A 26,369-nucleotide genomic window follows, 5' to 3' on the forward strand; every position below is an offset into this window, starting at 1 on the left:
TTGATCTGGATTATAGTGTTTAATGGGTAACAGGCACTTCACACATGTCTGCTGTTTTTGGCATGCACAGATAATGACAGCAATAAACTTTTGACCCTGTAAAGGCAGCAGAATCAAAGACAAATTGATATCAAATCTGATTTTAGATCTTATTAAACAGGTAGTGATGTTGTAGATGGGTTTGACCTCTGGCCTCTCTGTGGCTGGGGATAGTTGTCTTTTACCACGTCATGTAGACTCATTCAGCAGAAAACAATCTTACAATGCAGACACCACATCCTGTTTGTGAAGAGACTAATCGTACATGCTATTTCAGTCCTCCTGTAGTGATTTATTAGTGATGATGCCTTCAAAGTGTGCATTTAAGTTTTTGGACAGAGAGTGAAAAACAAAGTTCTGACACTTTAATCCGTTGAGTCATAACACCTGATAAGGTGCTATATTTCATTTTCCCTATCTTATAATTACTGCACTGCTCTGCTGTTTTAGATTACATTGAAGAAGCACTTGAGTGTTTTATTTTTGTACTTCTAAATGTTCAGGGACTTACAAGAGAGATAAAACATAAACTGAGGTGACACAGGCCAAGATATCCTGACTTTAATCACAGGAGTGCTAGAATATTGCATTCAAGTAAAAGCTCTTTAATTTAAAGACATTTTACAAAGGAAAGGGAGAAGGGACTAGTGGAAGAGCATCAGCAGCTTGACCCCTTATGTCCAAACCAACAGTAAATTCCATTTCTATCAACAGCATTTTTCAGCCTGTACATACAACTGATTATTTGTCAGTTTAGCCTAATTAACCAGAAACAGACAGACGTACTGCCTAGCCAGCGGCAAGGACATGCCTACTCTGCTATCTTGGTCCCTTCCATGAACAGGTAGCAAAACATATTATGTCTCCACTGTATTTAACATAAGAAAAATAAATAAATAAGTATAATTAACACACAATATTTACCGTTACATGCCTACTGCTACTTACCCCTCAATAAAGCCATTCAGTAACTGATTGAAATGTGCAAATATGCAATGTGCAAAATATTCTGTGCAAGCCCTGCTAATAAAGTGCATATATTGTTAACTACAGTGCCATGTGCAATTACTAAAGTGCTTTGTTAAGCTGTCCATATAAAGTGCATTAGTTCAAGCCCAACTTATTTACAGGGCAAAACTGTCACTGGTTATGAAGTGCTCTTTGTTACACTGAGACTAATGACCATCTTTTGTTACATTACAGAGCTCATGTATTACCATTGTTATTGAGTCATTTGCCAAAGTTTGTTGCAGTTAAAGAACAGTCTGTAGCCCTGTCACTGTCACTGTGATGAGCATCATCATCATTATTATTACTATTATTAAATCCACTCGTCATCATTCAACAAGTCAGCTGCTGAGTGAATAAGACATATATCAGACCTGTCAGTCTGCCTCAATCAATTCAATTTTATTTATAAAGCCCAATATCACAAATCACAGTTTGCCTCACAGGGCTGGTGCAAGACTGTGATAATAAGGGAATCTATTTGTAGCATTCACATTGAAATGCTATCTGTTTCACTGCGCCCATCTTACTACGGGCAATCCCGCAAGTTTTTATTACAGTGGTCTAAATTCATCCTAAAGCCAACATTAAGGATGCAACATCCACTATTCTTAAACTTGTGCACTGTTTCCAAAGCATTTCCCCTGATGCCCCACATTTCATACTTGGTGATTTCAATACTTGCAGTCTTAAAAAGACCCTTGGTCACCTTTATCAGTATGTAACCTGTCCAACAAGATGTGGTAAGGTGCTGGACTTGTGCTATGGCACCATAAAAGGGGCATATAAATCTTATGCAATTGCGCCAGTTGGCTCTTCAGACCATAATTGCGTCTTTCTAGCAACCAGTCTATCAACCGGCCCTCAAGAGAGGAAAAATGGAACGCAAAGAGGTTGCTGTGTGGACAGAGGGCGCTGTTCACCAGCTGAATGACTGTTTTAATAGCACTAACTGGGATGTTTTTAAAGACACTTGCACTGACTTAGATGAGCTGATGGACACTGTATCAGGATACATTTCCTTTTGTGAGCAAATGATCATCCCCAACAAGACAATTACAATATACCCAAATAATAAACCTTGGATCACTGTCTCTTCAGAATATTCTCAATCAGAAAAAGCTAGCTTTCCACCAAGGAGACATTCACCAGCAAAAAAAGGCCCCAAGACTGGTGAAGAAGGAAATAAAGCTGGCCAAAATTAAATTTAAAGGGAAAGTAGAGGACAAACCTAGGAATGGCAGCTCCCACAACACCTGGAGAGGAATTAAATCTATGGTGGGAATGCAGGATAAAAAGAGGGAACTTTTCACTCCTGATAAGTCTAACTCTGTCCTGGCAGACGAATTAAACCAATTCTATGTGAGATTTGACACATATAGTCACTCCGATAAACTGACTGAATTCAGGGTTGCTTCAGAGGGCAGCCAGATTGTTCTTGATGAATTTGAGGTCACAAAAATATTTGAAAAAACCAACGTGAGGAAAAGCTGTGGGTCTGACAGGATCAGTGATCAGCTTCTTAAAAATTGTGGTCCATTTTTGAGTGACATTTTCACATTCATTTTCCAGCTCTCTTTATCTCTAAAAAAAGTTCCCACGTTATGGAAAGAATCCATTGCTGTCCCTGCATGTGGCCAAGGTCCCATTGCCAAAAACGCTGAATGATTATGGACCAGTGGCACTTACTTCTTTAGTAATGAAAGGATTTCAACGCATAATGAAGCGGAGCCTTTTATCAATGACACTAAGGGCCCTATTTAGATGGTCTAAAGCGGACGGCGGAGGGCGCATAATCCATGTCGCAAGTGTCATTGCTATTTAGATGCAAGCGCAGTTGTCATTTTCACGCCCTGTGCCCCCGTCGTCTAACTAGCAAATGAACTTGCGCTTCTCTGGGTGTGTTGGTCTAAAAATGAGGAGTGGTCAGGCGCAGTCATGGCGCGTTGCTAGTTAGATGACGTAAAAAGCAAATGCGCCAGTGACCAACAAAAACCTAGTCTAAAGTCAACGGCGCAGAATTTCGCTGTTAAACAAGTTAGTAATATGCGTCTCCAGGCGGGTGCACAATGCGCGTGCACTCTGCTCAGAGACACACGGAGCAGCCACACATATGCAAAAGATAACAAATAAAAATATGATTACAATGTGAAAGGTTATTATTGTACACATTAAAATATTTAGCAGAAACACGTCTTAATGGTCAGTCATTAATCAGAATGATCTAATCGCAGTAATAATGATCATCATAATCCGGGAGGTCCAAGCTCGCAGTGTCCGAATATACAGAACTGCGAGCAGACCTCCACGGGCTGATGATGCATAGCCTGTAAAATGAACTTGTCTTTCCCAATTGAATTGTGATCATTTTGGCATGTAAATCACAAAATCAAAGATGTGAAAGCGTTTGATAAACTTTATTTTGACATAAATAACCAGCTTATGTGAACTAAAAAACGTAAACTTATAGTACAAATGTATATTTAAAATAAAAAAAAAGCTTTTAGAACGTAAAACTGAAGATCATCTTGTCAGGAGGAGGAGGAGGATGCACAGCGGCCGCACAGCCCGCCGCACAGCCGGGGGCACCCATGGGAAGCTCCGCAGCCAGTGCGCAGCCAGACAAGACGACCCGGGTGCAGCTCCGCAGCCAGTGCGCAGCCAGACCAGACGGCCCGGGTGCAGCTCCGCAGCCAGTGCGCAGCCAGACCAGACGGCCCGGGTGCAGCCACGGGACCAGCCCTTCCCTGGGTGGGGGTTCAGGATGCTGGAGAGGGAGCTAGGCTCTCTAACCTCCCGTGTTAAAATAAAATTGAATAACTTACAATTTGTTGACAGCGTTTATCCCGTGCACGCGCTCTCTCTTTCTCTCTCGCAGTCTCACTCTGTTTCTTTTCTTTTTGGCTTTTCTAAGATGACAGATACTGAATATATAGGCCTACTCCCTATCTGATGCTGTGGCTGTTTGTGGTTGGCTGAAAGGGATGTGAACTCATTAGATTGCAGCTGTGTTAATCAAATCAGGTTGGGTTTCCATTACGTGTGCCAAACGTGCCAAACGGTGCCAATCCCCTTTGATCTGACATCAGATGTGACGGGACAGTCGATATAGAGATACATTTATGTGCTGATTGCAGATAGTTGCATTGAATAGTGGTTTTTGGGTATTTATTGCATCGTTAATGTGCCTGACATTCTGGAAACCTGCCTGTGAGGTTTTGGTGACATGTGCACACTGTCTGCCGGTCAGCCAAACTTCCACTAAATTGATAACCTAATAGTCTTTCCATAGAATCCCTCTCTATCAGATCATTATTTAATAACTTTTAATTTCTCTCTACTCGATTACACGCCACTCAGCAACAGTTACTGTACTAGGTGTTTATCACATAGTGCTGTCGACGCTAAATTTAATACCATGTCCTTCTGTAACAGAGGTTTCCCGTATGAACTTTAAACTCTCCCGCATTGATCATCATGTCTATAGTGCTGAAGGCTCGCTGCGAACAACACTCGACTCTGTAGCACCTCTTAAAAAGAATTTAACAAAGCAAAGAAAGTTCGCTCCTTGGTATAACTCTCAAACCCGAAAATTAAAACAAATAGGAGGAATTGAGGAAGGAATTGGCGATTAACCAAACTGGAAGAATCTCATTTAGTCTGGGAACAAAGTCTCAAAACTTATAAGAGGGGCCTCCGCAATGCCAGAGCAAACTATTACTCAGCATTAATAGAAGACAATAAGAACAACCCCAGGTTTCTTTTCAGCACTGTAGCCAGGCTGACTGAGAGTCAAAGCTCTATTGAGCCTTGTATTCCTTTAGCCCTTAGCAGTAATGATTTTATGAGCTTTTTTAATGACAAAATTCTAACTATTAGAGGCAAAATTCATGACCTCCTGTCCTCAGATAGTACCTATCTAACCTCAAACACAGCTGTAAAATCTAATATATATTTAGATTGCTTCTCCCCAATTTCTCTTCAAGAATTGACCGCAGTGATTTCTTCATCTAAATCATCAACGTGTCTCTTAGACCCCATCCCAACTAGGCTACTTAAGGAGGTCTTTCCTTTAGTTAACACTCGTATATTAGATATGATCAGTATATCCTTATTAACAGGCTATGTACCACAGTCTTTTAAGGTAGCTGTTAGGGCTGCACGATAAATCGATTTTAAATTGAAATCGGATTTTTTTAGTTAGGCCGATGTTAAAAAAAAGAAAATCTTAAAATCGTTTTTCCCTTTAACTAGGGCAATTATGGTACGGCTCTCTCACGTGTCTCTGTGCTACGTGCATCTGGGTTTCTGTAGTAACCTCCTAAAAGCTAAAATGACATGGCGTCGCCGTTGGCAAGAGGCAGTGAGAATTTTGTTGGGAAACCGGGAAAGAGCAAGTCTGTCATCTGTGGTATGGCTTTGCAGTTGCAGACGAAGAGCAAACCACTCCTCATTGTACAGTGTGTGTGAAAGCCGTGGCTACGAAAGATAGCAGCACAACTAATCTTTTTCAACACCTCGAGAAGAAATACGCATGTGAGTGGGAGCAGTGTGTTGCTCTGCGGGCTGCTCAAGAAAAAGAAAAACCACCACCTGCTCCAAAGCAGGTCACGCTAGCAACATCATTTTCATGTGGTGTTCCATATAGCAAGACAGCCGTCAAGTGGAAAAGAATTACGGATGCGGTGCCATTTCACATAGCAAAAGACATGGTCCCGATATATACTGTTGAAAAGACTGGTTTCAAACACATGCTGATCGTGACTCCCGCTACGAGCTACCAAGCCACAAGCATTTTAGCGACGTGGTCTTGCCCCCTTCTGTACAATGCCACTCGTGCTAGAGTGACGAAGCAGCTGGAGGATGTGCCATTCTTCTCGGCTACGACAGACCTGCGGTCCAGCCAAACGATGCAGCCATACCTGAGTTTGACAGCACATTTTATCACCGACGAGTGGACTCTGGAACATGTCTGCCTACAGACCTCCTTCTTCCCAGAGGACCATAAAGGTAACTTAAGGGTTCTGTTTGCCTGTTATGTCCCAGTGCTCTTGTAGACATTAACGTTTTTTCTTGTTTTATTTTATTGGTATACTTTTAGATTCGTGAGTCATGTTAAATTGTACACGCAATTCAACTTGCTGTTGCCATGTGTACAATCCTGTGAGTTGTCTTCTTATAAAGAAACCATTTATTACTAAGGTGAAGAGACTGCCCAGGGGTTGAGAGATGCACTTGAGTCCTGGTACCTGAGTGAAGACCGGCTCGTTTGTATGACAACGGACAGCGGCACCAATATGATAAAGGCTTTGAGACTGAATGAGTGGCCCAACCTACAGTGCCTTGGGCATAAACTGCACAACGCCATCGTTAAGTGTCAAACATGGCAATGCATGATTGCATTTATTTATCTGAAGTGTAGTGCTTTCTAGATGAATCAATATCATAGCATATATCACACACACACGCACAGACACACACTATGTATGTCCTAAACATGATCCTAAATGCATCAACATTTAGCCTCTTAACATATATGTGAATGTAGTCCCATGTGATGTCACAGTGTTCGTTTGTTTTTTCTATATTTCTTTTTATACAGAGAATGGTATGAAGAACCCATGGATTGATCGTGCCATCGGAGTCTGTAAGAAGAGCTGGCTGAAGTACAGACAGAGCTCGGCCTACCCGTTCATCAGCTCATCACCGAGTCTCCAACCAGGTGGGGATCCAGACAAGCAATGATAGAACGTGTCCTTTGAGCAAGAGAAAGCCATAGCACGTGTCCTGGGGTCAGAGATGAAAAGCAGGCACCTCGTGCCCACCTGGCAAGAACTTGAGGTTCTGGAGTCAGTGAATAAAGCTGTTAAACCACTGCAAGATTTCACTGATGCACTGTCTGGGGAGAGTTATGTGACTGTCTCTTTCATCAAACCAACTCTCAGCATGTTCAGAAACAATCTCCTCAAGCCAGCAGATGACAACACTGAACTCACACAAACTATCAAAGAAAACATTCTTCCTGCCAGAGGAAGACCAAATCAGAACTGAGCTAGAAACCTACTTGTTGACCACTAAGATAAGGGAGGATGCTGATCCACTTCAGTGATGGAAGAAACACGAAGACAACTTCCCCAGGCTCAGCAAGCTACCCAAGAAATACCTCTCAATCCCTGCGATGAGTGCCCCATCAGAGAGGCTCTTTAGTGTTGGAAGGAACATTGTAACATGCTACAGGGTGTCCCTCAAGCCAGATGTTGTAGACAGGCTTGTGTTCCTTGCAAAAAACTTGCAATTGCCAATGTGACTAACAAATGTAATGAGTGACTGAAACAATCTGACTGACTGACTGACTGACTGACACAAACTGATTACATTACAAAAGCACCTCTACCTCTCTCATTATGATAAATCAAATAAGCCTCATGATTTTGTTATTTAGCATGCAAATAACATTTATTTTTTTGCACAAGTGCTTTTTTTCCCCCAGTAGGCATATAGCGTGCAAATAGCAATTAATGTTTGCGTTTTTTGCCTCATGGATATAGGACATTTTTTAAAGCTTTATTTTACAAAATGTCAAAGTTTTGCACTTTGAATATTCATCTTTATTTAAGAGGATAGGAAAACCTTTTAAAAGGGAAGTTTTGTCACTTTATCCCAAGGGGGAATCATTTATGTTTAGGCTATTCAATAATTTTTGAAATAAAAACAAAATATTTGAAATAATTTATTCTCATCTCATTTGTATGTAGCCCTGTGGGGTATAGACTTCATAGTCCATACATACAGTTAAATAAATAAATAGTTAATAAATAAGTAATTCATCATAATTCATAGTAATTCATAAATATATATCTAAACTTGTTAAAATGTTAAAAGCATTAAAAGTGATGTTTTGGGCAGTTTCTATGTTGGCTATGTAGCCCTACTTGTTGTAATATTTCATGATTAGAAATATAGGTTTTGAAGGTAAAATCTGAGTAAATAATTTGGAAGGTAACCAACTGGGATTGAAGTATACAATAAAAAAAATCGAAATTTTCAGAGAGAAAAATCAGGATTTTATTTTTAGCCAAAATCGTGCAGCCCTAGTAGCTGTAATTAAACCTCTTCTAAAAAAGCCCACCCTGGATCCAGAGGTGTTAGCCAATTATAGACCAATATCTAATCTTCCCTTTATGTCAAAGATCCTTGAGAAAGTAGTCGCAGACCAGCTGTGTGATTTTATCCAGGATAATAATTTATTTGAGGAATTTCAGTCAGGATTTAGAGTGCATCATAGCACTGAGACAGCACTAGTTAAACGCAGCGGCACGTGTACTGACAGGAACTAAGACACCAGATCACATTTCTCCTGTTTTAGCTTCTCTGCACTGGCTCCCTGTAAAATCCAGAATTGAATTTAAAATCCTACTGTTAACTTATAAAGCTCTAAATGGTCAGGCTCCGTCATATCTTAGAGAGCTCATAGTGCCATATTATCCCACCAGAACACTGCACTCTGAGAACGCAGGGTTACTCGTGGTCCCTAAAGTCTCCAAAAGTAGATCAGGAGCCAGAGCCTTTAGCTATCAGGCTCCTCTCCTGTGGAATCATCTTCCTGTTACGGTCCGGGAGGCAGACACCGTCTCCACATTTAAGACTAGACTTAAGACTTTCCTTTTTGATAAAGGCGCGAACCCTCTAGGGGGGTCCAGGGGCGTGCTCCCCCGGGAGAAAATTTTGTATATTTGATTTAAAGGCATCAATCTGGTGAATTACATGATGGCATGTCACTTCTGTCTCTACATGGTCACTTGTTTACAATTCTCCTCTGCTCTCTGTATCGCGCACGGCAGAGTTTCGCCCCGATGCGCGCGCGCACACACACACACACACACACACACACACACATACACATTTGCCCATCATTAATTGTCCTGCATGTCATGTGAGTGGAATAATGTTTAATAGCTTGTAGGTAATATTAATCATTAATATTAATATTAATTAATATTATAACTTTCATTAATGTTGTTGTAAGCTACTGTCGTTACCGTCTGTCCTGCATCTGTCTCTCTCTCTGTCTCATTGTGTCATACGGATTACTGTTATTTTATCATGTTGATCTGTTCTGTACGACATCTATTGCACGTCTGTCCGTCCTGGAAGAGGGATCCCTCCTCAGTTGCTCTTCCTGAGGTTTCTACCGTTTTTTTCCCCGTTAAAGGGTTTTTTGGGGAGTTTTTCCTTATCCGCTACTGACAGGTCTGATATATGTCTTATTCACTCAGTAGCTGACTTGTTGAATGATGGCGAGTGGATTTAATAATAGTGATAATAATGATGATGATGCTCATCACAGTGACAGTGGCAGGGCTACAGACTGTTCTTTAACTCTGACAAACTTCGGCAAATGACTCAATAACAATGGTAATACATGCAAAAGTGTGTGACCAAAGTCATGACGGCAGGGGCTGGGGGTTACGGCTTTGATCAACGAATATAATGTGACTTGGGATGTACGCCAAACGCTGGCTCCGTTATGCAGCAGATCCAGCAGTGCCGCCGTCATCAGAAAAGGACGCCGCTTTACGTGACGCTTCAGAGTAAGGCCATCTCATGTCTCTTAATCAGCAATCCTCGCTCCTCACTCCTAACTCCCGACTCCTTGCATGTTTTCCTAAGTGGGAGGGACTAAACAGTTAGGTAAGGTGGCTAGGTAAGGTGGTTAGCAATAATTTTAAGGGACTTGGGACGTACCCTGGATCCCCAAGTCCGAGACAATTATAACCGAGCCTGGCCCGAACCCGCAGCGCGGCACTAATGCTGTTACGTTCAGGAGTTGTCACGTAAATAACAAATTCCAGCACTTGAATAGGCCATAGCACAACACAGCAGCATGTCAAGTGAGCCAAACCAGAGCAAAATTTTTGATTTGTTATCCGCCCCCATCCATAGTTGAATGCCTCTGGGACAGGGCCATTTATGGCAACCCTCAGGCAGGCAGCTAGGTGCTCTCCCTGCAGCCTGTTGCGAAGATCAGTTTTGACCTGGAATGGAAAGTAATTATCATGAGCCAAATGAGAAAGAAAAAGGTTTTTTTTTCAGTTTTTCAGAGCTTACTTCAATGGTGCTGTGTGTTGCTGTGCAGGCTCAGAGTTGTCTTAAATACAGCCACGCAATTCTCTACTGATGTTTTCCGGGTGTTTCCAAGAATGCTTCACAAAGTAGATGTCAGTAGGCTATTCCTCAGTATTCTGCTTAAAAATGCGTTCTGCTCTATCAACTCAAGCTCACGCTAGCGCTAGGAGAGCGACATCTTTGGTGAGGCCAGGGAGGGGGAGGGGGGAGTCAAAGAATTCTCAGTCGGCGCTCAAGCTGGTGCGCTACAGAGTGACGTTCATTGTTGTCATTTGACATTGGTCATATTGATGAGTTTTAAATTGACACATGTATTCCAATGCATTTTATACCCCGATGAAGACTGCCTGACACTGAAACACACTGGTCTATCCATTGTGTTTGTCATTGACAGTCATTGCTTTTTATTCCTATGTGACTATTTGCCCTATCCTTGAAAAGCACCCACTTTCTACAATAACCTACATCCTGTGTCTTGACCCAGTGCAACACTCTCAAGTTTTTCTTCATACATAAATTGCAATGATGCCCCAAACAACAAATGACTATCAACAAGAGCTGGATGACACTGTCTGACTGTCTGGGACGAAGTATGCCAATAATTTAAAAAATAGTAAAGATACAAACAAATAGGTGAAGAAAACTATTATTTACGAACAGCTATTTCTGTCACATTGGGCACTTTTTGTCCTCCCTACATGCCATCTCCTCAGCCCATTCAGTAATTTTCCATTTACCCCACCTGTGTCACCACACCTACCTGCCAGCCTATCACCTGTCCACTCATTTCCCGTTCCTGCCGGCCTGCCATGCTCACCTTATCAGGCTAATGCCTCTCACCTAATGCCTCTCACCTGTGGATCATTGCCGCCTGTCACCTAGCAAGACTCTTCTGATGCAAGTGGAGTGGATGTGTGATTAACTTTGTAAATTCACGTGGAAAAAGAACACTCTGCTTGTTCAAACAAAGCTCTCACAATTAGTGTAGAGTGTCAGATTAGATTTACAAACCCACCATCAGCAAAGAAAGCTTAGTATTGTACGCACCATAAAAGGATATGTTTATACATGGTACATAGGCTGTCCTACATGTTATGTTGGCCCAATTTAATATGCAACTGAGTTGGGGGTTCCTGCTCCGTTTCTCTTTCAGCCAAGGGGTCCTTGGCCTGAAAAACAATGAAGACCACTGGTCTTAAGTTTAAAATTTTAAGAGCTGTTTTTCTTTACATAGCCTTACTACAAATTGTAAAGTGCATTGATCTCATCACAACACTTCTTGCCACTTTTTTTTTTTTTTACTATTTTACATCAAGATAAGAACTCATGTACTAAGATGATGTCCCACTTCTTGTATTATTATTGTATATTACAGTAATCCTGTCTGCTAATTCAATTGTTTTCTAACCATCAGACACAGGCATTAATGGACACAACGCCAGAACTATTTGAATAGCTGACTAAGTCAAAGATGGAGGCTATGATTCACAGGTCTGGATTCAGGCTAAGGTCAAGCTCCAAATCAGTTAGATCCTACATTTCCCACAATGCAACCAATAGTGTATATTTGGTTGACAGTTATCAGGATTACATCCCCTGACTTGACAAAGCATCTCCAGAGCTTCAGAGGTCACTACACAACTGTTGTTACAGACGGTGACAAATAAACAGATGTTAGTGCATTAAAAGGTCGGTTTTCTCCTTTAATAGTAATAATCAATTAATGATAAATGATCTCTCTGAAATCATGCTGCTTATTATTGTATTATATTTACATATTGCATCATTTTAAATGAATAAAAACCACACTGAAGTACTAGTCTGTTAATTTGCAGCTTAGAGCACGACACCCTTTAATTCCATGATCTCTAATGGTCCCTCACATGGCAGCCACTTTTACATCACAAGACAAAAGAAACATACCACAGACTTCTTCTTTAATGGCAGAATTTAATAACTTTTATTGAGACAGTGGTTCAGTGAGAAAAAAAGTTGCTGTTCAAAAATGATGACACTCTCCAAAAGCATGCATATACAGTATTTCAACTTTTTTATATTTAGATATTAAATATAATTTTAAATTTTTAAAGTTTAAGTTCTTTAAATGATTCTGATAATGTGTCATGGCATCCTTTCTTCATCTCCACTGGTAGTTCTTCTCATCTCAGCTGCATATGTTGCATCTGATTATTCTGAATGAAAAAAAGTAACTTCACATGATCCTGAGCACATACAATAATCTGTGAAACAAAAGTCTATGTTGTCTTACCTGCAGTTAATCATGATATGAAATCTTGTGTGACCTCATTCCTTTGGTTTAATGGGCACTTCTGTGTTGATTAGTGATGTTATATCTGTGGGAAAAGACATAATTACTTGTTACGCATGCATCCTGGCACGCAGCACAAACAATACTGACCACAGACCACTAACCCTCAAAGTCGATGAAGATGATGAGGTCATCATTCTTGAGATAATTGCGCCGCCTGAGGTCAAAGTGCTTGACAAAATTCCGCCAGCCCCATGACTCACTTTTGTAGCAATCACAGGAAGGGTCATGTGTCCCCACTTTGGCGGGATTGTCCCAAAAGAACTTTCCATCTGGGGCTAGAGGGCACAAAAAAAAAACCAATCTGTCATGTGAGTAGTGATCCCACTATTTCAATCATACTGTAGTCATCCAAAAACCTGTGACCTTGTATTGTTGGAAGCTGGCATATGTGTTTGCTTAGTGTTTCAGAGTCTAATTGAACATGTTTGCAGCTTTCACAGTTTGATTCATTGTACTGCCTGTTGAATTTGTGTGTATGATGCCACTGCAGTGCTTTTGTCTTAATCTGTCTGGGGATAATGGATATGCAACACTTACTCTTCCTCATATCAGTTGTGAGGCTGCGAGCGGTGGACATCCTCAGCTTAATGTCTGGGTCTTGGTCCATCACAACCAAGGTGGCCTGTCTGTTTACTGCTGGCCACTGCATCACCGCATCATTTGCCCCGCTGGCCAGGAAGAAATACAGCCCTGTGTAGTTCCCAGTGTAATCAGCGTAAGTCGACAGTGGCCAGATACGGACACCGTAACCGTAGCCTTCAGGGCTGTAGAAACGAGGGCTGTCAATGAATGTGTCGTGGTCAGCCGTTTCCATGATCTTGGAGAAGTTCTGGATCCTCCACACGCTGTTGGGGCAGCGTGTCTCAGTTAGGCTGATGTCGTCGATGAAGATGCCACCAGCAGATGCAGAGGGATCACCGCGCACAGCTTGGAAAGCATAACGGAATTTTACTCCTACTTCCATTGGGACATGGGCGATCTTCCATGTGTGGTCAGAATCAGCTGGGTCACAGGAAAAGGACAAGAGGACAAATCTTACCATATGTGGCAATATGGTTTGTACATTAAGTGGTTTTGCTTGACATTAGCTGTTAGTCCTCATGTTACAGTATGTACTGTAAAGGACTGGTTTGACATTTTGGAAAGTACTCTCAATCACTTTCTTGCCAAGAGTTGGACGAAATAATATATACCATTCTCAAGTCTGTCCATTAAGTATGAATCTAGATTAATCTTAGCATAAAGACTGAAAGCATCCTGAAGTTGTCAAATACTACCATTTTATCAGTGATTTTGGCCTCGCTGCTGTTTGTTATAGCTGCTGTTTGTTATATGTCAGTCAGTGTTATGATATGCAGCCGGTCAGCTGGATGGCACCAGTCATGGCAGTATGATACACCACTGGACAACGTCAGGTTGAAATGCAGCCAGTAACGACTTAATGTAAGGAGCTGGAAAGTCCCTATAGGAAGGATGGGAGGGGTGGTGGATGGGTCCAACAAACCCCGTACTTTCACCTGGGAGCCTGGTGTTTGCTTCCTGTATGAAAGTAGAGCCAACCCATGATGGCTTTTTTCCCCGTTTAAGTTTTTTTGGGGGGAATCTTTCCTTAATCACTGTGAGGGTCCAAAGACAGAGAGATGTCGTATGCTATATCGCCCTTTGAGGCAAATTGTTATTTGTGATATGGGCTTTATAAATAAATTGAAATTGAATTGACATTGAGTTTTTTTCTAAACCTTACCAGGTCCTTTTATTGGTGTCTCATCAGGAAACGATAACAGCAGATGCTGAAGGATACCTAGAACATTATATGTAGACCTGGAGGTCCACTGACAAAGTGTATTTTGTTTGTTTAATCTGGAACAATTTCTTTTCCAGGCCAGCGATTTCCTGGAACTGCACCTATTTCAAAAACCAAATGACTTGAAGATGAGGCAACTGGAAGTGGGGAAAATGTTCACTCCTGCACCACTAATGACACAGAAGCAAACTTTAGTTCACTTTTCTGAACCTGTCACCAGTGACTGTGTGTGTATGAATGATGTTAGTAACTGTCTATCTTGTATATTTTATGATGTCTGGAAATAACTTGATTTTGAATATCAGCTGAGAGCTGATGAGCAGCTAAACCAATGTGCAAATGAATATTTGCCTCGATGCAAAGCTGTGTGTTTCCAAGTAGCTGCTGTGAAATGTGTCCACCATAAATAAATACCATAAAAGGTGTGTATTTTCTTCATTCTACGAATGGTGCCTGTGCCATCATCCATCTTAACCCAGATCACCAGCCTGTCCTTGGAGCTTCCTGTCATCTTGTAGAAGAACTGCAGACACTGAAGCTTCCTCTTGGGATAGAGGGTTCGGGATTCCAGGAGTGCAGACTCCTGAGGCTTCCCAGTCATGGTGCTAAAGTGCATGAAGTAGCCAGCATCTAAAAATTAAAGCCAAGATAAGCCCTTACAGCATACAACTTTATTTTTGCTCATTGCTGTCATGCTGTCTGAACTGAAAATAATCAGTAACTGGGAGACAATTATCTAACTCTGACCTCTGCATTTTCCCAGAAGTGTGTGATCCTCAGCACCCACACTGCTCTTGGTATGGACCCAGTCGGCACCATCAGTGGAGGCCTGGATCATCCCGCAGATGCTGGCATACTCAAAGGCACACTGGTCTAGCAGGGTTAGAGGACCAGCTGGGGAGGGATGGGGGTGACCGTTTGGAGTCATTTGAAAGTTTTCATCCATTTTATGCTGAGCAAGATTTAGTGCACACCGAATCTTACTTCCTAAAGACTCTCATTACTCTCTCATCACTTCTGTCCAGTAATAGTATTTAATTCTGTCAATTGTCAGCTTTTAAGAAAATACAGAGCAACATAGGTAATTATGCAACATATACGTACAGCAGTTATACATCCGGTTCAGCCTTAGGGTATCCATCTCACTGAAGTCGAGGTACTGACCAATGATGTTGTAGAACTCTGGAATCTTGGTGGTGATAGTGGGGGTGGAGTCATTCTTATTGAAGGAGAAGGGCCTGTAATGCATCACAGACTCGTAGTCGTATGCCGTGTTTTGATCAGTGATGTAGTCATCGTTGTATTTGTTGAAGTTGTGTTCAAGTCCTGAGGAAAATTTCATGTTGATGTAGTCATTCTTACCAGAAGGAATGCCATCAGAGTTAAAGACATGCTGCATGTTACAACCCATTCTCATTCCAAAGTTATCAGATACCACTGCTTGGTCAGTGATTTTGGTGTCGTACACAGATGAAAAACTCATCCTTTCACAGTGCTACGATACGCCAGTGGGCAGCATCAGTGCGTAACATCACCAGACAGCATCAGTTTGAAACATTACCAATAACAGCGTAATTTGAGGAGCTGGAAAGTCCATACAGGGTGGATGGGAGGGGAGGTGGATGGGTCCAAAAAATCCATACTTTCACCTGGGAACCCGGTGTTCGCTTCTCATATCAATGTTGAGCTTAATCATGATGTTTTTAACTACACCTAACCATGCGCTTTTGTTGCACAAGGAAATAATGTAAATTCAAGGTGTTTTACCATGGTTGTAAGTTTATGCTGAAAAATACATTGCATGCTTGCATTTAACAGGCGTAAATTGACACGGTGTCCCAAAATGTCAACAACAGACTCACCCAGGATACCTACCAGGATACCTACCTGTCATTATGTCGACATGAAAGTCCACTTACCAAACATTGATATTTGATGAGTTGGGAGTCAGAACGTGTTGTATGCTATCCTGTCTGGGTTCAAAGTATCTAACTAGACAACATTACATTTCACAGCATTAGTCTTATTAATAAAAAAATTGTTTTTACAGAACATGAATGACAAAAGAAAGGAAATGATGGACCATGAAGTTTTCAGACTAACCTGGTATAACGTAATCCAGCCAGATGTCAACATAGTCATCCCTGTCTGTTCGGGACTGTTCATGATAAAACCCCAGAGCGTGGAGTAGCTCATGTTCAATCACTGCCTTGTGGTCACAGCCTGTGCCCAAAGACAGAATCTGGCCAATCTGCTGGTCACCAACGCTGGAGAAACATCTATGAAAGTACAGACAGTCAAGGAAAGTTAGCTTAAACTTGAACCCATAAATAAAGCTGCTTTCAGAGAGTCATTAGTTAATTTTAATGTTTTACTCTATAAATTGGTATCTATTGTTTAGCAGTTATTAGCAGAAGATTTTGTAAATGCAGCCATACCCTCCTCTCTTTTCAAACTTGATGAATGTCTTCTCTCCCTCATAAGGCTTGAAGTCAACACAAGACTTCAGCCGATACATTTCAAAAGCCTGGTGGACGCAGCCCTTGGCATTCAAATCTAAGGATTGAAAGGAACAGTCACAACAGAATATTTTTTTCATGCAGATGGTTAGTAAAGTGTTTGAGACAGCCTTCAAGCTGAGGAAGACAACTAAATTTTGGTGTCACTGGACAAAAATCCCATAATGAAGTGTATTAAATCTAAAGTCTAAAAGAGAGAATGACAATAAACAAAATAAAACATATCAATATTGGCAAAGCATTTCAGAGATGGAGAGAAGATATTTCTAACAGTTAAGCCTTCTGCTAAACAGGGCTAAAGGCTCACGGCTGCAGCTTCAAGTTCATTTTTCTGAAGCTAACATGTCCTTCACCTAACTCCCCATCACTATAGACCACCTCACCAGGAGGAGAGCTGGCAGCAGCTCCAGTAGCAGACCCCCAGTCAGCAGCCACAGTAGCCCAAACCTAGCTACCAGATCAACAAACATTCTGTTGCTGCCTTTACACAGGTTAGACCAGATGCTGCTGCTGCCCACCTGCCACTGTGACAACCAGTGCTAGGGGGTTTGCGCTCATCAAATTTAGGTTGCGATAGTTGATTGAATGTCCAAACTGCTGCCCATTCTCCTCCTCAAAAAAGCAGTCCACAGTGGCAGGGATCGAGGAGGAGGGACTGTGGGATGGCTAGCAGCTAATTCTTGTCTTACTTGTGGTCTGATAAACAGAAAGAGAGCAGAGCAAGAAGAGGCTGAGCGAGCAAGCTGGAAATAAGATGAAATAAACACTGTGTTCCTGTATAAAGCGCATGCACATGCCCATGATCATCTGGTGGGAGGGGCTTAGGAACAGAGTGGGGATAGCTGCAGGAGGGGTTATTGTTTTGTTTTGTTTTTGTTGTTTTTTTTCCCCCAGATTTCTGCCTACCCCAGCTAAACAACTGCTTGAGTTTTTCAAAGATAGCCAGATATTTTATTACTTAGAAAAACTCTCTGTGACTGGACTGGAATCATAAGTGGCCAACTCCCAGTCATATGACCGTTAGTATTTTCTAGTGATGGCCTCATGAAGCCTCATGAAGAATTTTCTTTATTTTCTGAGCCCACTATATGGCGCTTTTTTTTTTCAATAAAAGGTTGAAAGCACACTGGATTGCTATTATTTGAGCCTCTCGTTTTAAACCAAGAGCACCATCTAGAGGGCTCAGAAAATAAGGAAATTGCTTCATGAGGCTTCATGAGGCCATCACTAGTATTTACAGACCACACAGTGTTCAAAGCCTGCTGAATATTAAAAAGAAACTCACCCAAATCATCACCCAGAATGTAAGGAATTGGAAATTTCCATCTGTATCTTTTGTCAATCATGGCATTCTTTCCTTGCTGTTGCATTAAAGAGAGAAAGGACATAATAAATTATGACCATAAACCTTATCAAGACCAATAAAAAAAACACATACAATACAACATACAATAAAACCAAATAGATATAACACAGTGGTTACTCAAGAGCAAAAGACCCAGTGCCAACAGGCAGATATTAGATTGCACACAATTGCCAATAAAAAACAGTCAAGGAACGATTGCAATGATTAAGCAAAAACATTTATCTCCAAAATAAGAAAATATTCTCATCAAAATACAACTTACTGGAACAAAAATGTCTCCTTCAAACAAGTTGGCATCTGATCCTGCAGCACAGGAACAAATTATATTTCAGTCAGCAAAAAACACATCGCTTGACTCAATATTTTACTCATTACCTCAGCAAAGAAAGGAACATTTAAGTATTAAAATGTTGTAGCTCACCCAGGTTTAGGATTGGGTTCTCATCCTCACCGTTCTTATACACCTCTGTAACACAAATAGTCTCAGAATCTTTTCACAGCCATTCAACATCTGTTTTTTTCTTCAAGTAAAGATTATGTTTTGACCTACCTTGTATCTCAGAGGAAACAGGTATCTGAATAAAAGAAAACCAGTGTAAGTCAGCACAAGTTAGCAACCATATCACATTGTGCTTACCTTAATCATTAATCAATAAATATACTTACAGTATATGAAGTGGCTAGGGCCACCAATCCAAACAATAGCAGCACTCGCTTCATCATCATGCTGTGTAGAGTCAATGGTGCTGCTTTGCTTTAAATGTGCATGTTGACCAGATGTGACCTTTAACCCTCTATAAAGTTTATCCTGGGTATAAAGAGTAACTGAAGGACTTTGACTCAGCAGTGTTACTGATTGGTGAGCTGATTTATGAAGTGTTCGCGCAAATAGCTGCAGTGGCATGCTTTTTTTTAATGCCACTTGTTTCTGTTATCTGAATGATTATCTGATTTTGTAATAGCATCTCATAGCACACCTAAATCCAGAAATTTCCTCATGTTGGCCTCAGTTTTCCCCACATTGTCTCCAATTTTCCAAACATAAGGTTTGCAGTTAGACTGGAGACTCATAGATCTGAAAGTAATTTCTGGACATCAATAAAAGTACTGGTTCTGGTATGTCTTTTGTTATAAGCATTAACCAGTAACTAACCTGTTCATTTTTAAGGAAACTAGAATTACCGCCCCATGGTCGCACCAGTCAAGTTTCTTTTACAGTTTACATCCACATCTGGGAAAACATGAATGTCTGACACCCATTGTGCCCTCAGCAGCACAGAAGATCTATGCGATCAGCACACTTTCAACGTGAACACCAAAAATAAGTTTCACTAATTAAATATCTGATCAAATGTTTCCCCTTCCATTCCTGAGATATGACAGTGAATAATGGCAGGAAAGTGTTTTATGCAAAACATTATGATGTCACAGTGAAGTTGACCTTTGACCCTTTGAATATAAAATGTCATCACTTCATTATTTTGTCCTATTAAATATTTTTGTGTAACTGCATATTATATGAATTTTTAACTGAGTAGTAGGTGGAACCTTGTATCGTTGCCTCAGACACCGGTGTATGAATGTGTGTGTGAATGGGTAAATGTGGCAAGTGGTGTAGAAAATTGCAAGTCAATTTACCGTAATATAATTATAATTAGTATACAGTCCAATGGCTTTGCAAACTGCTCTCACATTTCAACTGATTCATGGCTAGTGTGCTCACTGCTACAAAATGTTTGAGCCATGGCAAACTTTATGGAGTAATCAAATACAAATTTCCCTGTGTGAAACTGATATCTTTCTTTTTTGAATTAGACTTTTGTCATTATTATTATTATTAATTATTATTATTATTATTATTATTACTATCCACTGTAGCTATAGAAGAATGTAAGAATATAGAAGATGGCTGGTTGTCACTTTATCCTCTCATACTTTGCATTTGCTTTGGATTGCAAACGTGTACTCCAGCCATAACAACTGAGGCACGTCAGTATCCACTTGTGGCTCATCAGATGTATGTTACAGCCATTCACACTGAGACAGTGATTATTGTTTGCCCATGGATTATATAATGAACATTGTCAGTGGAGGATATTGGCTTAACAGCCATGAATCCACAGTTCAGGAAAAGCGAGACATTAGGAACATTTTAAATGCTGTAATATTTATTGTGGCCAGCCTAAGGCACACCTGTGCAATAATCATGCTGTCTAATCAGCATCTTGATATGCCACACCTGTGAGGTGGGATGGATTATCTCAGCAAAGGAGAAGTGCTCACTAACACAGATTTTAGACAGATTTGTGAACAAATGGTCTTTTGTGTATATAGAAAATGTTTTAGATCTTTGAGTTCAGCTCATGAAAAAGTGTTGTGTTCTCATGTAAGTGTTGTGTTTATATTTTTGTTCAGTGTATATATATATATATATATATATATATATATATACATACATATGTGTGTGTGTGTGTGTGTGTGTGTATATATATATATATATATATATATATATATATATATACATACATATATTGGATTAGGTCAGGCGCAAACAAATTTAAAAGGTTGTATTTGAAGTTATTTTACCGCCAGTTTTTGGAGAAAACATGCCTTCCAAAGTTTTCTTTAAAAATCACAGAAATTACATAATTTATCACAGCCAGAAATTATGAAAACAGAAATTATCAATGGACTTTCAAATTACAACATGCTACGAACACTCCAAAAAATATAGTGGCGCTGCATAACTGACGAATTGCTCATTTTGTGATAAAAACACCAAATTTGGTGCTTTTATCAAAGATCAAAGAATAAAGTAGTTTCCCCTCACAACTACATGGGATTTATTAATTTATTTGTTTTGTACTTGCTGTGAATATAATCTAATCAATCTTATTTCCACATGTATTTTGTATCAGCTCCACGTTAAGGAAATATTTGAAAACAGAGGTAGTCATGTGTGTCCTGGGCAGCAACAACAAAAAAAAGTTCCTCAAATGAATGATTAGAGAAAAATAAATTCAAACACTGACTGAAAAAATTACTGCAAGGTATTAAATTATAAGATCATTTTTCCTTCATTTTTCCATTCAATCTTGAGGCTACTTAAGTCAAATATTGGTCAAATTGTGTGCAGAACCAAACTAGTGTAAAGCGTATATGGCTGTCAACTCTCAGTTTTCCAGTTATACCTAACATATGAAATTCCAAGACTTTTAAGGGACCACAGTATGCAGATATCTGAAAAATGACAATATTCCTCAAATCAGCGTAACTTCAGAGCATTATTTGACCCCTTTCTGACAAGATAGCTTGACATGGTTGGTACCATCTGATGCCTCAGGCCCTCTTGTTGATACCTACGTCTTCTCTTTAAGTTTTATTCACTAAAATTTAGTCTGCCTTACTTCTCACCTTCAGCTCTGCCTGTCATACCTGGTGCTTCTGCACTCTTTTTTTTTTTTTTTACCGGACATTTGTACATTGCCTCTCTGCTCCTTTTATTCTCTTGTTCTCTCTGTACCCTGATTATCTTTTAGGAGCCCCTGGCCCTGATTTTTGGTGAGGCATTCTGACTTAGCTTGCAGCACAGCGTTTCGGGGCTCACCTCATACATCCATGGCATGTCCTTCTAAACCAGGGGTCTCAAACTCACGGCCCGGGGGCTAGACATGGCCCTCCAGACCACTCTATACGGCCCGCTATTTGATATCAATTCATAGTGAAATAGGCCCGCTGCGGCCGTGAACGCAGCGGACCTTGAATACAGCCTTGTCACGACTGAGGAAAAATGCCCGATTCTGTTTTTGACCCTTCAGCGCATCACCCTAGGACCCTTGAACGCATCACCACACCTGAAACCAAGTAGGAAAAAAACAAACATTTGGCACGCTGCTAACACTATGGCCAAAAGAGAGGTTGACGCTGAGTACAGAGTGTTTCAGGAGAAGTGGGAGACTGATTATTTCTTCGTCGAGTTTAAGGGGAATGCCACCTGTCTCATCTGCAATGAGAAAATTGCCGTGTTTAAGGAGTAGGCTACAATCTAAAGCGGCATTATTCAACTAAACATGCAGAGCAGTATGCTTAGTACCAGGGAGATGAACGGACACAATGAGCTGCACAGCTAAAGAAAGGACTGTCAACGCAACAAAACTTCTGCCAGAGAGCAAGAAAGGAGTCCAATGCAGCACTTGAAGCAAGTTGTCAGTGAGATGATCGCCAATCGAAATTCATTTTTTTTTTCAATCATTTTTTGTGGAATACTTGAAGTGGCCCCCTTGGGACAAGACTGGATGCTCAGCGGCCCTCAGGTAATTTGAGTTTGAGACCCCTGTTCCAAACTTTGAGAGAGACGTGTCCGTTGAGACCCCCCCCCCCCAAAAAAAGAAAAACATCTACACCTATGTTCAGTACCACTACAGCACCGTCTTTTGGCCGAGTGGGTAAGTTAAGGCGACAGATCGACTGCAACTATTATGTTCACTTGACCTGGTAGGTGGTGGTAAGTCTGTAAACTGGTTAGAAACAGAAAAACGACTGAACGAAAGCTACACGTATTCGTTAACTATAACGTATGCTAACGTTACCGATTCACGTCGCGGGGATGTGCAGTGCTTGGTTATGGGTGAAGGACGGGGTATTGCACATGACACAGACATGTCGTAGTCAACATTAGCTAGCACATTAGCATTCCTCAATAGCACGTTTAAGTTCGCAAGATAATGTTTTCAATCATGACTATAGCAAAATGCGTCACATTGATATAGCTTTATAGTGACTGATTAGACAAAGTAGTACCGTGGACGAGGTGGCCGAGTGGTTAAGGCGATGGACTGCTAATCCATTGTGCTCTGCACGCGTGGGTTCGAATCCCATCCTCGTCGGCTGTTTTTGTTTTTCAGCAACATTTCATTAAAACTGTGCAATATGGTCAGTGCTTTTCGTGTTTTACCAAATTTACATTTATGACCGTATTACATATCCGCCCCTTTAGATATTGTGTTACCAGCAAACAGCAGCTGGTGAAGCCATTTTGCAGATGCATCCCATTCACATTTATTACTTATTATGATGCACTTTTTAATTTGAATTTTCCTTGTCTTTCGTTATCATGCCTTGGAATCTCCTGCGTTTTGTTGTTGTTTGCCTTGGTCGTTATCATGATGAAGATATGATGTCTGGTAGGATGAGGGGATGGTAGGTGTAGGTGAACAGGTGTGCAGGAGAGGGCAAACAGTTTTCAACCGCACAATGAACAGAGGTGATTTATCGATTTTCTGTTTGTCCTGAGCCGAAATAAAAGGCCGTATGATAATTTAAAGCGAGTGCGCGTTGATTTTGTGACCGCTCCTACAGCAGCATAGCATTTTTCTTTAATAAATCAGCTAATTATGCAATCATGATTAAATAGGCTACTTGATTTAATTTGATTATAAACAAAATCTTACAAACAAATATACTACAAATAGCCCTCACCATACTAACATGATGTACATTACAATACTACTTTTCATTTTCTTGTGCAACATCATGTGCAATAATACCATGGCAATCTGTTTTAGTTCAATTTTGTAACTCTTGCACCTCTGTTGTTACTCTGTTAGGAACTGATTTTTGCTTTTTGATCCTTAAACACTTTATATCTTGTATATTTTGACTGAAGTGATATTTAATATTCTATTGTTTTTAAAAACTGGGCCCAGTGTGTGACCCTGACCCGGGTAACCCACCAATTGTTCTGGTTGTTACTAGTTTGTGAACGTTAATTGTTGTTACTGTAATTTGTGTTACTATACTCGAAGCATTCTCTGGCACAAGAATTTCCCTCAGGATAAATAAAGTTCTATTGAACTGAACTGAATTAAAGCAGGCAATACTGCATTATTTTTGACACAGAAGAGTTTCACATCAAATCACAACCTTTTATTTTCCTTCTTCTAGTTTCATTTCAAATAATCCTCATCTGCCTGATAGGCTCTGTTTTGACATCCTCTGCTTGTGTCCATATGTTTCTTATCGCAGCTCTCCTGGGAATCTGCAAGGCATTTCGTATCTCCTGTAGCTCCATAATGACTCCCATCCGGTCCAGGAGAGAGTTGGATCGTCTCTGCCTGTTCTTCCATCAGGTTGTCTGTGGCTTTGCTGCTTTTTCTCTATTAGTGAGAAAGAGGAAATGCAGTGAGTGAAATACAGTTAAAAAAAAAACAAAAAAACCCACATCCATTGGCCTGTCAGTTTGTTTTCAGCAGAGTGGGCATTTTTTTTCTCATTTTGTAGCCCTTGAATTTTACGTTACCTTCTGATTTCGATGATGCTGATCAATAGCATACTGGTATTTGGCTGCAGTCAATCCTAGTGCACCAGCCAGTCTCTCTCCAAGGAAATCACAAGCTAATTTTGGCAACAAAGATGCAGTAATTCAGTGAGACTTTTGTCATAGCTATGGATAGGCCTACTGTTGATTTAGTATGTTTAGCTGCAATTACTTGTAAGGTTACGTACTTAGCAGTGAAATCCTCCCAACTAGAATGGCCACATTCTTGAATGACAGCCTAGCCTGAGAAAGAAGAGGCAGAAAAAACAGATGACATGACTGCCACTTAATGACATCTAATATGAAATGTCGCCGGTGTCCCACCTTCTCTGCAGGTTCCAAGAAGGGAGGTCTGTTTGAGACCTGCTCCTCCTCCTCACTGTCTTCCTCCTCCAGAGTTTCTCCATTGGAGAAGTGGATGATCCTCCTCTGTTTGGACAGGGCAGGACTCCCAAACTCTGTCTCCTGTATGTCTGCTGATGTCTGACAGATTGGACAGGTCTATACAGAAGCTGTTGATTGTATTGACATGCTGTCTTTATATGACATTATCTATGTCCTGCATGTTGTTATTTTATAGGCTTTTTTTACACACACACACACACACACACACACACACACACACACTGCATCAGACTACAGAGTGGAATGACACACACCTGTTAGCTGTTAACTTCCACCTTGTTACTGAACACAATGTAAGCTAACATGTCTGTTTGTCTTGCTTCATTATTACAACACTTACTTCCTGGTGGCTGCTGTTCATTCTTCACACACTTAAGTCTTTCTTTGTCGCTGCAGTGCAACACAGTCAAGTCTTTCTCGTGTCACAGCTGTACTGTGTGTCCATCCATCCAAGCTGACTCTGCGTTGTGGAGAAAAACAACAACAGGATCACTCCTGAAACCTGAGAAGGCAAATACAGTAGTGCAAACGGTATCGCAGACAGGTAGTTAGAGAGCTGGCACTGTAACCGTCAGTTTCACTTTAAGGCTCAAGGGGCTGGGCTTGCTGTGCTGTGTAGAATGTCATGGTTTATTGCGACTCAAATAGAGAGATGATGAGCTTTTTAAATAACAATCAGTAAGTGTGTGCTCATAAATCACCCCCGAAACTTTTCAAACACTGCTGGAGAAATGATAGTTTGTAGGTGTGGAGAAATTATCTGTACTGTTGAAAATGCTGAAATTTTTGTACAACCTGTCACCTTGATTCTAATTTCTGATACATTTAATTGGAAGTAACGTTCAACATTCAAAAGTTGCAATTTGATTGACAGAGAATATATTGTATAATTTCCATCTTAAAATGGGATGATTATATTGGGTACTAACTGCTTAAAGTGTATTCTGAGGATTTGTGACCCGCCACATGTCTTTGAAACGAAGGCTTTCTGTTACAAATTTATATTCTGGAAGTTTAAGCCTTGGTAACTCTGAGCTCCTCCAGAGCCACACAAGTAGTGATGTCCAAATAAAGCCTTGTGAAAAATTGTCTGCATTTTCGGAGACCACCAGATGGCGCTCTTTGCTCAACACTGTTGAAAGCACACTGAATTGCAATTCATTGAGCATTTTTCTTTTAACAGACGGCGTCATCTAGTGGGCTCAGAAATTTTTAAAAAATGGTTCACAAGGCCTCTGCGTTGGAGACTCCTCAGCTCTTATTGGTTGTTTTTGTGCAGCTGTGGTAAATTCAAATAAATACTATCAGAATCACTATGGACTTTTTTCCCCCCACAGATGATCTGCCTCACGTACTACTGTCAGATATTGTGAGAGCACCACAAAAACAAGTTTATATAACATTACCAACTACACCTTTAAATCATGTTGACATACATTAGCACAAGTCATGGA

General features: G+C 40.6%; 1 protein-coding gene, 1 long non-coding RNA gene and 1 other non-coding gene across 4 annotated transcripts; 2 read left to right on the forward strand and 1 right to left on the reverse strand.

Annotated features, from left to right (window-relative positions):
* Positions 1 to 12,103: 12,103 nt before the first annotated feature.
* On the reverse strand, positions 12,104 to 26,230 carry mep1a.1 (meprin A, alpha (PABA peptide hydrolase), tandem duplicate 1). Of its 2 annotated transcripts, XM_049590683.1 has the most exons (17): positions 25,256 to 26,230; positions 24,835 to 24,993; positions 24,699 to 24,753; positions 24,493 to 24,587; positions 24,155 to 24,349; positions 18,616 to 18,667; positions 18,457 to 18,497; positions 18,114 to 18,189; positions 16,748 to 16,865; positions 16,413 to 16,588; positions 15,414 to 15,635; positions 15,057 to 15,203; positions 14,724 to 14,939; positions 13,043 to 13,507; positions 12,607 to 12,780; positions 12,443 to 12,527; positions 12,104 to 12,365 (listed from the first exon to the last, which is right to left on the reverse strand). In XM_049590683.1, the coding sequence occupies exons 1-16, from the start codon at positions 25,274 to 25,276 to the stop codon at positions 12,478 to 12,480; spliced, it is 2,262 nt and encodes a 753-aa protein (XP_049446640.1). In that variant the 5' UTR covers positions 25,277 to 26,230; the 3' UTR covers positions 12,104 to 12,365; positions 12,443 to 12,477. The 2 variants fall into 2 exon arrangements, with proteins under 2 accessions (XP_049446640.1, XP_049446639.1); XM_049590682.1 differs by lacking the exons at positions 24,155 to 24,349; positions 24,493 to 24,587; positions 24,699 to 24,753; positions 24,835 to 24,993; positions 25,256 to 26,230 and adding exons at positions 18,745 to 18,769; positions 18,861 to 18,992 and having other exon boundaries at positions 18,616 to 18,660.
* On the forward strand, positions 21,993 to 24,981 carry LOC125897429 (uncharacterized). The gene is made up of 3 exons (XR_007450419.1): positions 21,993 to 22,507; positions 24,219 to 24,322; positions 24,846 to 24,981. It is a non-coding gene; the product is annotated as an uncharacterized LOC125897429 (long non-coding RNA).
* On the forward strand, positions 22,999 to 23,080 carry trnas-gcu (transfer RNA serine (anticodon GCU)). The gene has a single exon. It is a non-coding gene; the product is annotated as a tRNA-Ser (tRNA).
* Positions 26,231 to 26,369: the final 139 nt, after the last annotated feature.

The sequence above is a fragment of the Epinephelus fuscoguttatus genome, linkage group LG11 (assembly GCF_011397635.1).
Source record: "Epinephelus fuscoguttatus linkage group LG11, E.fuscoguttatus.final_Chr_v1".
NCBI classification, from domain to species: Eukaryota; Metazoa; Chordata; class Actinopteri; order Perciformes; family Serranidae; genus Epinephelus; species Epinephelus fuscoguttatus.

Excerpts from the sequence above, each read along its gene's own strand:
- mep1a.1 (XM_049590683.1), bottom strand. The coding sequence starts at position 25,276 with ATGAACAGCAGCCACCAGGAA. Across the intron at positions 24,754-24,834 it reads TCTTGGAACCTGCAGAGAAG|GCTAGGCTGTCATTCAAGAA; the intron begins GTGGGACACCGG and ends CTTCTTTCTCAG. Across the intron at positions 16,589-16,747 it reads AAGTTTGAAAAGAGAGGAGG|ATGTTTCTCCAGCGTTGGTG; the intron begins GTATGGCTGCAT and ends GTACTTTCATAG.